At 38.4% G+C, this 15,340-nt stretch overlaps 1 protein-coding gene across 1 annotated transcript in view; it reads right to left on the bottom strand.

The window, feature by feature from the left end:
- Positions 1–15,340, bottom strand: part of LOC124790266 (histone demethylase UTY) — a 327,821-nt gene that overhangs the window by 16,985 nt on the left and 295,496 nt on the right. The window contains exon 21 of the mRNA XM_047257771.1: positions 10,522–10,732. Within this exon, the coding sequence (XP_047113727.1) occupies positions 10,522–10,732 (211 nt within the window). The remainder of the gene's footprint in view (positions 1–10,521; positions 10,733–15,340) is intronic.

The following is a 15,340-nucleotide window of genomic DNA, read 5'->3' on the forward strand; positions in this document are numbered from 1 at the left end:
GAAAGTGAACTTTCAGCCAACAAGGCCTTCTGAACTTCCAGCATGTGAGGGTAGTTTGGGTCAGCAATTTCTGTTAATCAATAGAGCAGAAAACTAGTCCACATTGAAAATTTTTTTTTAATTTTTTTATTCATTCAATGACTAGTTCCGGGCAAGGTCTAAAATGGCATATCCAAAGATGTCAAAAATTTGCAATGAACATTTAGAGTGCATACGCAAAAGTACACACTGTAAATGTTCATTGCACATGTTTGACATCTTTGGAAATGCCATTTTAAAGTTTGCTATGATGATTTGAAAATGGGTCTCTGCACGATATTAGTTATCAGATGAATACAAAGGTAAAAATTTGCAACTTGGACTGGTTTTTCGTTCTACTGAACAACGACTTCCTTGAAAATAGACAAAACACACACACACACACACACACTCACACACACACACACACACACACACACACACACACACACACACACAAAACCACAGTCCCTGGCTGCCGTGGCCAGACTACGAGCAGCAGAGCATGATGGGGGAAGCAACTGGTTGGTGGGAGGTAAGGAGGAGGCTGCGGAGAGGAGGGGGAAGGATAGCAGAGTATGGCAGGGGGACATTAAGTGCTGCTTGTGGGAGCATACAGGGATAAGGTGTGGTGGAGAGAGGGTAGGGCAGCTAGCTGCAGTCAGGAGATTAGACGGAGGCTAACAGTGGGGTGGGGATAGCGGAAAAGGGGAGAAGTAAAAAGACAGTGGGTGCATTGGTGGAATGGGAACAGGGAAGGGGCTGGATGGGTAAGGGCAATGGATAATGAAGGTTGAGGCCAGGAAAGTTATGAGGTTGCAGGGAGAGTTCCCACCTGTGAAATTCAGAAAATCTGGTGCTAGTGGGAAGGGTCTATGTGGCACAGCCTGTAAAGCAGTCACTGAAATGAAGAATGTCATGTTGAGCTGCATGAGCAGCAATGGGATGGTCCAGCTGTTTCTTGGCCACAGTTTGCTGGTGGCCATCTATGCGGACAGACAGCTTCTTAGCCGTCATTCCCACATAGAACACAGATTAGTGGTTGCAGCTTAGCTTGTACATCACATAACTGATTCCACAGGTAGCCCTGTCTCTGATGGAATAGGTGATGCTTGTGACCAGAGTGGAGTAGATAGTGGTTGGAGGATGTATGGTACAGGTCTTTCATCTAATTTATTACAGGACGGTGAGCCATGAGGCAAAGGGTTGGAAGCAGGGGATGTGTAGAGATACATGAAGATATTGTGCAGGCTGGTGAGTGGCAGTTTGCCACTGTTGGAGAGGTGGGAAGGACATGGGTAGGACATTTCTCATTTCTAGGCACGACAAAAGTTAGTCAAAAGCCTGGTGGAGAATGTGATTTTGCTCCAATCCTGCGTGGTACTGAGACACGAGGAGAATGCTCCTCTGTGACCGGATGGTGGGACTATGGAAGGTGGTGGGAGACTGGAGAGACAAGGCATGGGAGATCTGTCTTTGTACAATGTTGGGAGAGTATTTATGGTCTGTAAAGGCCTCTGTCAGACCCTCAGTATATTTCAAGAGGGACTGCTCATCATTGCAGATGCGACGGCCTTGGGTGGCTAGGCTGTATGGATGGGGGACGTATTAGTATGAAATTGGTGGCAGTTGTTGAAGTGGAGGTATTGCTGACGGTTGGTAGATTTGATATGGACGCAGGTAATGATGTAGCCATCTTTGAGGTGGAGGTCAACGCCGAGGAAGATGGTTTGGGGGGTTGAGTTGGGCCAGGTGAAGCAAATGGGGGAGAAGCATTGAGGTTCTGGAGGAATGTGGATAGGATGTCCTCACCCTTGATCCATATCACATGTAGATGTCATCAGTGAATCATAACCAGATGCGAGGTTTGGGATTCTGAGTGTTTAGGAAGGATTCTCTAGATGATCCACTGCTGTACCCCGGATTTGTTTGTAGGTAATGCTTTCAAAGGACAAGTAATTGTGGGCGAGGATATAGTTGGTCATGGCGACTAGGAACAAGGTTATAGGTTTGGAATCCGTTGGGCATTGGGAAAGGTAGTATTCAGTAGCAGTAAGGACATGGGCATTAGGGATGTTAGTGTAAAGTGAGGTGGCATCAATAGTGACAATCAGGGCACCATGTGGCAAAGGAACAGGAACTGCGAAGAGTACAGGAACTGCAAAGAGTCGGAGAAGGAAATGGTTGGTATCTTTTCTATAGGAGAATAGGTTGTGGGTAACAGGCTGAAGGTGTTGATCTCCGAGAGTAGAGATTCTCTCAGTGATGTCACATTACTCACAAGCAACATTTTACCATCCCCTACCCGTCCCCTGCCATCCCTTCCCATCCCTGCCCCAGCCTCCTCCTTAACCCCCATCATGGGCTGCTGCTCTCAGTCTGGCCTCAGCAGTCAGAGACTGTGGTCATGTTTGTGTGAGTCACGTTTGCGTGTGTGTGTGTGTGTGTGTGTGTGTGTGTGTGTGTGTGTTCTGTTTTCTGGACAAAGACCTTGTTGGCTGAAAACTCACTTTCTGACAGTCTTTTTGTTGTGCGTATCTGTGGCTCAGCAACTCCCTTATATGGCATGTAGCAATTATCCATTTCATAATATTGTTACATTCTGTTCTGGATTTTCCATTGTTTGATTCACTAAGCCAAGCACACTGTGCTGTGCAGCATGCTCAGCAAATGTAAAGGCCAGCTGTCTCTTGGCACAGTTTGCCAACAGACAGCTGATTAGTGGACATGCTCACGTAGAGTGGCACACAGTGTTGCAGTTAAATTGGTAGAGTACATGGATGTGACAGGCCTGGAGTAGGTGGTAATGGGAACATGTATGGTACAGTTCTTGCATCTAGCTCTTTTACAGTGATATGGACCATGTGGCAAGGGATTGGGGGGAGGCGTTGAATGTGATCAGCAAAGATACCAAAGCAGGGGTTAAACAGGGACATACAAAGGTATTGCATATGTTGAGTGGTTGACATAATACCATTGTGAGAGGAGTGGGAAGAATATTTCTATCCCTGCCATGTCACTGCACATTTCCACATGTTGCAATACACCACCTTCTTGAAGCCCTACACTGCTATCCCTCCCCCTCTACCCCTGGTCCTGGTAAAGGATCTGGCCAATAGCTAAAAAAATATCCAACAGTCTATTTTTCAGTCTGCTCTTAAATTTGACTGTGCTCAGGTCAGTGTGTCCTCTATGTGATGAGTAGAACTCTAACCTAAAGATTTAATTTTTTAGAACTAATGGCAATGTACGGCCCAGTATTTTTCCTCTGTTTGGCAACATAATATTTAGTATTTCTTGTTGACTAACTAACAAAGCTCAGTTATGATAGTATGCATAATTTCTCTGTTAAAACAAAATTATAGGTGGATGAAAATTTGTAGGAACATTCTGTTACTTAACTTTAAAACAATGTCCTACAATAATTCATCTATCTCCTGTAATTTCTGTTGATAGATAGAGTATATTACTGCCATAATTTAGCTTTATTAATGAGTCAAAAAAAAGGGGGAAAAATGAAAATGACTGGGGTGTTCATTGCCACTAGTTTTACAAATTAAATGTATAGGTACGTTCGAGATCTGGGCAAAGGATATGAAAATTTGCATTATACAGTGAAGACCACAATACAGTATTCTATAGCCAACGAAGTCAGATGTCAACATATGCGTCTGCCACGTTGCCCTTAGTCAACCACATAGATACATGTCAATGTGTTAATTAAGCAGGCCTCTATGTTGTAGTGTGTGAAGTAAAACTTTTCATCTAGTCAGTAAAATGTATACATCTTGTTTAAAATGTAAAAGCTTTTGTAAACTACAAATATTCTATTATATTGTAGGATATAAATGTGAAACTACAAGAAATCCTCACTGCTATGTGAGAATGGGCCTGTCTGAAAACAGTTATACTGAAATAAATTATTCATCAAAATGTGTGACTCATTGCAATTTTCTATCTCAATGAAGATCAAATAATGGAGTGAATATTTTAGGATAAATTAAATGAGATTTCTGGTTTGTGATTAAGTTAAAAGCCCCCGATCTCTGAGTCAGTTTTGGTGAGTTTTATTCATGAATTGGAAGACATCTACTAGCTACTTCTCAAGTAAATTTTACACTATGCACTATGGAGGATGCTTATTCACGATAATTTAATCATGAAGTGTGATTTTCTCCCTTGTAGCTGGAAGTGAAAAATACACTGGTTACCCAATTGTGGTCAACATACATCAAAATGACACTTTCATACAGGCATTTGTTCTTGTGTGCCTTTTTCTTTACTGCAAGAAACTAGGTTTTTTGTAAAAGTTTTTTTACAACAATCTTTGTTTAAAATAATCTACCATCAAGACTTGCATCACTACAATGAATCATGTTTCTTGGAAACGGAATAATAATACATTTTTGGTGAAGTTTAATCAAGGTATAATAAAGAATCATGATGAAATGAATGTTTATTCATTGATACATTCCTGAAAGTATTGCAAACAGATAGCATATTACTTGAAGCTGTTACAGCTCAGAATGACTTCACTGTGATACATTCATGACAGTATCGATAAATAATCATTTCATCAAGATTCCTTATTATACTTTGATATAAATGTAGTATTATGACGATTATGATGGTTATTGTTGTTATTCTTGTTGTTGGCTGGTTGATTCAGGGAATGGGACCATACAGCGAGGTCACCGGTCCCATCGAATGAGAAAAGGATGGGGAACGAAATCTGCGGTGCCCTTTCAGAGGAACTATCCCAGCATTTACCTGGCGCACTTTAGGGAAATCATGGAAAACCTAAATCAGAATGGCCAGACACAGGATTGAATTATCGTCCTCCTGAATCATAAAACTTTGAACCTAGATTACTCTAAAATGCTCAAAAAGTACTTCATACTAGAGCATCATTTGTTTCATGTAAATATGTATGAAAATTGTGTGAAAGATGAGCAATACTGATGACCAGTTGGATGCATACTTCCCTTGTAAGAACAAAAATTATTTTTGTTTGTTCCTATCCATTGCACACCACTTCTTCTGTGAGGTTGCTATTGATCTGTCCTCTTAATAGGTACTGTCATTTAATTATACAAGAAGTGATGTACAATGTGTACACTACTACTTTCTCTGCAGGACCCCCACTTCTCAATCAGGAGATGTTGAAGACTTTGAGAAAACTCTCAGCAATGAAATATTTGTTGAGTTTTTCCCTCATTTATTTGAGTGATAAATGATATTTATACAAGGGTGTTTGGAAAACTAATGTAACAAATCCTCTGCAAGAAGAAATTTATTCATGAAATCAAAGAAATACACAAAATTTATCGAGGCACTGGGAAACAACTTCTCATGTAAACACATGGTTGTCTACATATTTGTTACACTAGTAAAACAATCTCTTGAAACTAGAGTTTTTCAAGTTGGAGTATAAATATAGGAGTCTCTTAACAGCAGCCTCTTGAATATTGGCATTTGTTATGAAGTGGCAACCAGCCAGGTGCTTGTTCACTGGTCCAAAGAGATGAAATTGCTTGGTGAGAATCCAGGCTGTATGAAGGCTGTTCCAATACAGTCCATTGTGCAATCACACATAATCACAGCCATATGTGGTCACTGGAAAGCAATCCCAGTCACTTCCTCCAAATCACCTCCTCCAATTGTTTCTGTCTGGCACAATAAATGGCAGCATTCATGGTCTCTACATGGCTGAAGTAATCAACTAATAGCATTTTCTAGATGTCCAAAAAGACTTCAGCTGTTCTTTCCTTATCACAGCCATCATTTTGAACTTATGATGGGAGGGTCACATGATCACCTGATACCAGTTGTACAAAATTTACAGCACTCTGAGGTGACCAGTGTGCTCCCTTAATGGGGTGACTAATATTTTGTATAGTAAGTTTACCATTAGCAGTTTTACATGTGGACACAAGTTACAATGTTAATTACAAACTATAGACTGAACCATAATAATGTTTTGATGTAAGAAGCAGACAGCAGGTCGCACTGAGGTACTTTAAGAAACAAAAATTGAAGCGGAGACACTGAGTCGCAGACAGGCACAACAAAACGACTGTCAGAAAGTAAGCTTTCAGCCAACAAGCCTTCATCAAAAATAGACAATACACACACACACAGTGCGAGTTGCATTTGCATGTATCTCTCTCTCTCTCTCTCTCTCTCTCTCTCTCTCTCTCTCTCTCTCTCTGTGTGTGTGTGTGTGTGTGTGTGTGTGTGTGTGTGTGTGTGTGTGTGTGTGTGTGTGTGTGTGTGTAAGATAGGAAATTTGGAATTTACTATTGGTAGAAAACAAAAAAATGTATTTTTGGGATTAAAAGTTTGTTAGAATTAGTTTTCTAGCTGCTAAAAGTCATTTGAGGGAAAGGGAAGAATCACAGGGGCAGGTTTAGATATTAAAACATAAAGCAGACCATGGATGTGGAGAGTTGAATTTGGCAGCCTATTGCAGGGCCACTTTATACTATGGAACCAGCATTGCCTTTGGAATACCGCAAACCCTATGGAAGTTATAGTACAGAATGCGAATCTCAGCAGTCAGTACTTTTTACTTTGGAAGGCAGTAGCTGTTACATTTACGGCAAAAGTTTTTGAATTTTATTTTATTCAATGCAGTGTGAATATATGATTATTATGTTCAGTTATCTCTCCACAAAAAATTCTGAGAAAACATTCAAAAATAAAAAAAGGTCAGGTCTAAAAAACAACACAACAGATGTTTTCCTTCAGTAACCTATAGGACAAAGAGTAACTTTAAACAGCTGAGAGAATTACCCACCCCATGGTGCATGGCTGAGGATACCTTGTACCATTACTAGTCCTCATCTCCCCTTCCCTCCCCTCCTTGTTCCACTCGCATATGCAGCAAGGGAAAATAACTGTCTATGCTGTACTAGTCCTGAATTCTCTTATTTAGTCTTTACTGTCCTTCAGCACAATGTATGATGGCAGCAGTAGAATTGTACTGTAGTCAACTTCAAATGCTGTTTTCTCTAAATTTTCTCAATAGTATTTCATGAAAACAACATTGTCTTCCCTCTATGGATTAGAATTCACAGAGCACCTCCATAATATTCACATGCTGATCGAAATTACCAGTAACAAGTCTAGCAGCATGTTTTTGAATTGCTTTGCATGAAAACAACATTGTCTTCCCTCTATAGATTTGAATTCACATAGCACCTCCATAATATTCACATGCTGATCAAACTTACGAGTAACAAGTCTAGCAGCATGCTTTTGAATTGCTTTGATGTCTTCCTTTACTCCAATCTGGTGGGGATTCTAAACACTTGAGCAGTACTCAAGAGTGGGCCACACCAATGTTCTATACACAGTCTTCTTTGTAAATGAGCTACACTTTCCTAACATTCTCCCAATAAATTGAAGCTGACCATTTGCCTTCTCTATTAGGGATATTAGGTGCTTGTTCTGTTTCATATCACTTTGTAACATTGTACCTAGACTAAATCTTCAATAACAAGCTGCCATACTTCACAACAAATAATATTTCTATCTAAACCATCCAAACAAGAGTGGTCCTATCACATTTCTCTGTAGCACTCCTGATGATACCCTTGAACCTAACGAACTCTAACCACCTTTGAGAATAACAAACTGGTTTCTATTACTTAGGAAATCATTTGAGCCACTCACATATCTGAAAACCTATTCTGTATACAATAACATGAAGTTCAATAATACTTTTTTAAGCAGTCGTAAATAAAGTCAAGTCTTTGACTTGGATAAAGAGAAAAGTCATTTAAATGAGTGCTATGGCTAGACAGATTTTTGGCCACCCTCCTGCATAACATCTCCATCCTATCATCTCCAAACACATACTGAGTTACAAGACAGGTTTGTTCAGGAACAAAAAACATTAAAAAAGTATACTAAATTAAGAGATTGTAATTCAGACTTAACAAATCTGTAATGGGAAGCAAGAATTCAAATGGCATTAAGTCAAGTGCCAGAAAATTAAATCACACGAATGTGTAATGAAAATGTAAAGTGACTCACTCCACATTATTATGATTAATCATACAAATGATCCATGGAACATGTACCTAACTAACTACCTAACCAATCAACGAATCCAAAATTTACAGAAACTAGTCTTCCTCTGGCAAAGCCTAAAAGTGCATGAATGTTACAGCCCGATCACACAAAGGGTATGTCAGATGCTTCTGTCAGCATTGTGCTTTGGAGCAGAACAGTATAGTCTGTCTGTAAACTGAAGAGCGAGCAACGCTTTCGGTGGGGGAAGTGGCTTTTCCCGGAAGAACACTGCCACCGGCATACAGGGGCACCCAAAATCTGTTGCCCGTTACCTGTCTAGCGGTGTAGATCGGCATGGGGTGATATACGTCGTTTCTGTTCATGGGATCTTAGTTGCCCATTGTCAGTCGGTTAACTTTGTATACTTACTGATATGCTTCGATATCTGGAGGAGATGGATAATGGTATAGCATTGCAAGAAAATGTGTAGAATATGAAGAAGAGGAGGTATTTGTGGAGTAACGAGTGTTCAGTCATCTCTAACGTTATTACAGTGTGTATTAAAGGGGCGACCCAAAAAGAACTATAACTATAATAATATTACCAGTCCCAACCAAAGGGCGGCTATTTATGCTAACGTAAGCCTCGTGCAATAGCACGCATAAGGAAGGAACGTGAAAATAAGCCGCATGGTTTACTGGAATCGCCACAAAGGAAAACTAATAATTTTGGGAGAAAACCCTTCGTTATAAGACAGTTTCAAAATCATGTAAAACCTTTGATGCTTATGGAACACTAAATCTCTATCTCGGTCACTATTCACCTGATTCTCAGACAAATTGCTTAAAACATGTGCCCAATAGCTATTTCAAACATTGCTGAAATTTTCTTCGAAACATGTACACCGATTCTGGACTTCTAAGCAAAAAGCTTGACCTACGAGGTGAGTTCACATATTAATTTTTATTTTTTGGTAAGAGCTTTATTTGTTAATGTACAGTAATGTTATCCTCTTCAAAATATTACTCATCACATACCGTACACTTATGCCAGTGCTTTTTCCAATTCCTGAAACACGTTACAAACTGTTTCTTTGGGATAGTTTATAGGTCTCTTAACTGTGCATTTTTAATCTCATCCATGCTTGTAAAACCACTGTTCTTTAAGGCCTGCTTTGAAATTTTTGTACCACTTGTATGCCCTTGGTTTACTCGTAACAGGTTCACCACAAGCAATATTTAATATTTCTAAAAGTTTCATACACTTTATTCCATTCCTATAACAAAATTTAATGCAGGTTCTCTTATCTATTTTTATACAAAACAAATATTCATTGATGCTACCACAGCACATGTAATCTTTTTGACAGCTGACAACAGAGTAAGTACCCAATACGCATAACATTGTACACATACTTTTGAGACATGTTTTCGAAGACAGTGATAAAAAAGTAGTGCCAATCGGACTAATACAACACACAAAATTATAAATTTTTGCTTACTTTTTAAACACTCTTCGTGTTGCAAGAATTGTTAAGTTTCAATGCAGTTAGGTTGGAGTTGGGTTGTTTGGGGGAGGAGACCAGATAGCGAGGTCATCAGTCTCATCGGATTAGGGAAGGATGGGGAAGGAAATTGGCCGTGACTTTTCACAGGAACCATTCCAGCATTTTCCTGGAGCGATTTAGGGAAATCACGGAAAACCTAAATCAGGATGGCCGGACGCGGGATTGAACCGTCATCCTCCCGAATACGAGTCCACTGTGCTGGCCACTGCACCACCTCGCTACGTTTCAATGCAGTCCTCCAAAGAAAACTTCTACCTTTTAGTAGAAACACAAAGTAGGAACAAGCCTTAAATTCTACATATTGATTGCATTATATGGGGTTCGTTTTATGAATAGTAATAGAGGAACATACATTCACATGAACAGCCATTCGGTCCTATGTTTGTAGTAGAATCCCGACTTCTGTTTGTATGTTAATATTATTTACTCTATAATGTTGCGTTTCAAAAGAAGCTATCGTTTTTTGTATTCCTTATGGTCTTAACACATTTGTCTAAAAATAAATGCAGCCACGACATTTCTGTACACAACGCCGCCACAGATTTAAAGTGTGCGCCACGGCTGGGTCGGTATTACGTTGTGAAACAGCCTATAGGAGCGCCTTGTGACGTAGCTGGGTTGACAGAGTGGGGACTTGCTCACTCACTCTTCAGTTTACCAACAGACTATATAAGCTATTCTTTTACTCATGACAAATGGAAAATTACTAATAGACATCAATGTTTTTACATTTCATATTATGGTTAAACCAGGGAAAGAAATACAAGAGTAGTTTCAGTGAGCACACTGCCTTTCCAAGCACACATTTAACTGGTTAGAATATGAAAGACATAAGATTAAATCTTCTATGTGACTAGTAAGTTTTATGTATAAATTGATGTGTTATCCTCAACACATATATACATGTAAATACTTACTTGATCAACTCAAAAAGTTTAGGATCAGAAACCTTAATATTGCGTGCGAGGTTCCAAGAAAGATGGACCATTGGAACAATACTTTTGAAACTTTGAAGTTTATTCCACTCATAGCGTTCTATAGCCAACTGATACTGCCTTGCGGTCAGTGGGCCAACATTCCATGCAATGTTGTTGCACCATCCAACAGCCTGAACCCAATGAACACAACCTGAAAAAAATTAAATAAACTAAAACAACAGTCACAGAAGAGAAATTTCAAGGATATCTTTAATGTACACGAACAATTTTATGTTGTACTTCACAAGCAAGAAGAAAAAAGTGTGTAACTTCTGCTACTGCATTAATTAAACATTTTAATGAATAATTAAGTACCACAGCGTTGTGGCTGCATGCGTTAAAATACCACACAATGTTGAAAAATCCAGTTCCCTGAAACCTCATTAAATAGAGAAAGCCCAAGAACTTCAGTTTTCATTTTCTTATATCTACTATTTTCTTCCCACATTATATATCACATTGGACTCCATTCTCAATTTTTATGTGACTATTTGGGAAGACACATTTTATTAATACAACAGTGGAATATATCATGCATTTTGGAAATCTACATGAGACTCTTTCAGCTGCTTCCAGATGCCAAAGAATGGAACAGCATCAAGTACTGAAAAACACTACAGTAATAATTCATTTTGCATTGAGCACGAATGTTACCCTGCACTCCTACACAAAGTGGTATCAGTGTGGTGTTATAGGTACCCCTGAACAGGATATGCAACACATCAGAACAGGAAATAGGATATTACTAATCTAATGAATTGCAAACTTACAGGCATAAATATGTACAATAAACTAAGAAATTAGATAAACAGTCATTTTAGAGAAAGAAGAAGCAAAATTATATAGAGATGAAAGAAGGTAAAAAGGTAATGAAGGCAGAAAATAACTGGCCAGAAGAAATTACTCTGGCTGAGAATGAGGATACAGTGCAAGAAGATTTTTGAAAAGACTTAATTCCTGTATCTGGATTTCAAAAATCTTTGTACAATCTGGAAGCAGCAAATCAGGAAATACCAGTGGAACTCCTACAGACATCAGGTCAAAGAGTGGAGCAATAACTGTACAATGTATTTAGCTCACATCCAAAAAAGAAGAACAGATAGATGTAAAATTATTGCAGAATTTATCTTCTGCCAAGTGTCTCAGGAATACTCAAAAGATTATTTTATCACAGAATGGAAGGGAAAACTGAAAGTAGATTAGAATAGGACCATTTTCATTTTACAAGTGTTGCTGGTACTACGGTTAACAATAAGAGACCATATTTCAGAAAAAAACAAGAAAACATACGTTACATTGCACTCATAAATTTAAAGAAGGCTTTTGATTCTGCTGAATGGAATAAAATAATTCCATTCTTAGAAAGTGTAGTTTCATCAAATTCAGGCATAGAAATGCAGCCAATTCTCTTTACACAAATCAGACTAATCAGGCATTGATAGAATTGTACACAAATTCAAATGAAGAAAAGGTGTAAGCCGCAATTTCAGAGTGACAACAATGATATTTTATTTGTATATTTAACAGGCAATCATGGAAGTAAGGAACTAACTTGTAACAGCTGATACAGTCAGAAAAATCAAAATTGTTGTTAGAGACATAGCAGTGGTTGCCAAAAGTGACAGAAACTGAGTCAGATGTTTAACGAAATGGAATATTTGCTAGCTGAAGGTATTACATTGTGTCATGATGCATGCCTTCTGGTCCAGTTGTCATATAACATTTATGACCCAATTTGATATTGCCCTTGAGTGCGAGAAGTGACTACACCTGTAATTAAATTTGTTTTTAAACACACTACTGTGTAGCTTTGATATGTGCTCCATGTGCTGTGTGTTTTATTGTGTCTGATTAACTTTATAGATAAGTATAACTCCAATGGCATTGTGGATAGAGTAGAAATGTGATCTAGTAGAGTCTCTAGTACATTGAGTGCCTAGTACCAAAAGACTATTAATGAATTGTTATTTATTGAGAAGCATCATTATCTGTCCTTATTACATGCCATAAAAATCAGTCCTTGGAATATTGAGGAGATCAGAATGAAAGCTGAACACAAGAAACTGATGGTGAGGCAACTTGAATTCTCTCCATTAATCTTATATAAGATATACATAGGACAAACATGCAGAAACTTCAAAACAAAATATTCGGAACATCTCAGAGCTTTAAAAAACAACAGCTCCCATAGCACATTTGCTGACCACCTTATAGCCAACAACCACCACCCAACCACAATAGAAACAGACTTAAGAATACTCAAACCCAGCCACATCCTATACAGCAAACTGACCATTGAGGAAAACTTCCATATACAGAAGGCAATAGTGGAAGGAAAACAGGTCTTAAATGAACACACTACACTCTGCAAGGGCACACTATTTAACACATTAAAGGAACTTTACAAATAAAAACAGCACATTTTTCGGCACCACTGAAGATGGCACAGTGGTGCCGAAACATGTTTAAGTACTTAGAAAAATGGTGTTTTGCGTAACTGGTGGATCTCAAATCCCAAAAAATTTTTAACTGCAAACACGGCCAATACAAGGAGCTGCAAATCAAAAGATGGATACTTATAGAAGAGATTGCAGTACATTGGGATGGAGTGGTAAGGAGCTAGTTGTAATTCTCAACTTCATTACATTATTGTTGGCCTATTACTGTGTAGTGTGTTTGCATTAGGTAGTAACAAAATGGAAGGCAAACAGAGAACATTTTATGATGCTACTCTCAAGTGTTGTAGATGAGAGTAACGTCTGCTTATGGAAGAAACAGAAATTGGAATTATTTGCAACTACCACTACTAGAAAGAACTACATTGGCCTTCACAAAGGAAGACAGCCCAATGTTGTTCAATTTTTCAAATTTGTCCATGAAAGGAGGAAGAATGAGCAACCTATAACTAGTGACACCATACAAAACAAAGTAAAAGAAGTATCTGCAGTTCTTAAGATACCAAGGCAAGAATTTAAGGCTAGCCATGGAGGGATTGACTGTTTCATGAAACAGGGTGGCTTATTTCTACAACACAAGTAAAACAGTATTCCAAAAACTTCCACAGGATTTTGAGAAAAAACTTAAAGAATGTTGATGGTATGTCATCACACTTCACAAAGGGAAGAATTTCTCTATTGGCCAAATGGGCAACACACTGATGAAATGTCAGTTTCATTTCATATGCCATGTAACTATACAACTGATGAGATGGGGACAATAAAAGCTACCATCAACACACCAGGGTGTGAAAAACGAGCATATCTGTAGTACTGGGAATCACAGCAAATGGTCACAAACTTCCTCTGTCTTAATCTTCAAGTGGAAAACAAGCCCCAAGACCCATAAAAATGAAAGGCTGCCCCCTGTTGTTATGATTTGAAATCATGAGAAGAGATGGATGACTCAAACTTAAATGCTGGACTGGTTCCTAAATGTATGGGAACTCTGTCCAGCTGGAATTTCCAAGCTAACACCAATGCTTTGCCTTGATGAATTTTATGGTCATCTCAATGGTGATGCAAAAAATAAGGTCCACAGCCTATCCAATTACCTTGTTATTACTCTTTCAGGTATGACTTCAGAATTACAACCCCTGTATGTTTGTGGGACTGAACTTTAGCATTAACTTCAAAGATCGCACTTTACAAAACACATCTTGCAGTTTTCATAAATTAGTTGTAAATGGCAAAAGTGACTGCACGAGCCAGCATCTGAAATGTTTCTATCATTTAATGACCAGGAAACGTAACATAAAAAAAAGATAACTTAACAATTCAGAGGCTTCCTTTACCAGGATACAGATTAGCTGGGTGTTTTTCAAGGAGTTCCTTGAGTGGTGGGGGAGTGACTACATACGTAAAAACAGTATTCCATGTGAGTCCATAGATGTATCATGGCATTGCACTGAACAGATATTTAAATGTTGTGAAGGGGCAGTTGAATTTAGTGAAACTAAACTTCTAATTGTTGTTGTTTATCAGTCCCCTCACCCTGACTTCAGATCATTTCTGCTTAAGCTAGAGAGGGTTCTAGATTCACTTTTTAGGAAGTACCAGAAATTAGCTTTATGTGGTGACTTCAATATAAATTTTGTATATGCTGGTGCAAGAAAAAGGATGTTGGTAAATCTCCTAAATTCATATGACCTGATGCAGACTGTGTTTTTTTTTCCAACTAGGGTGCAAGGCAACAGTAGCACAGCCATAGACAATATTTTTATTCATTCTTCATTACTAGATGGGCATTCTGTTAGTAAAAGAGTGAATGGCCTTTCAGACCATGATGTACAGATTTTAACACTAAAAAGCTTTTGTACTCAAACAAATTTCACATATAATTACAAACTATGTAGGAAAGATAATCCAACAGCAATAGAGAGTTTTTTAAGCCTTGTCAAGAAACAAGAGTGGCAGGATGTTTATAGTGCCGATCACATAGATGATAAATATAATGCTTTCCTTAACACATTGCTCATGCTCTTTGAGAGCTGCTTTCCATTAGAACTTCTAAATGGGGTACTAGCAGTAATAGGCAGCCCAGGTGGCTGACTACAGGGATAAGGATATCACGTAGAACAAAGCGGGAATTATATCAAAATGTTAGAAGTAGTCACAATCAAGCTACAGTAGCCCATTACAAATAGTATTGTATGGTGCTTAAAAATGTTATTAGGTAGGCAATGAGTATGTGGCATGCAAATAGAATAGCTAATTCACAGGAAAAAATTAAAACAATATGCTTAGTTGCAAAAAAGTGTCTG

Source organism: Schistocerca piceifrons, chromosome 1, assembly GCF_021461385.2.
Source record: "Schistocerca piceifrons isolate TAMUIC-IGC-003096 chromosome 1, iqSchPice1.1, whole genome shotgun sequence".
Lineage (NCBI taxonomy): Eukaryota > Metazoa > Arthropoda > Insecta > Orthoptera > Acrididae > Schistocerca > Schistocerca piceifrons.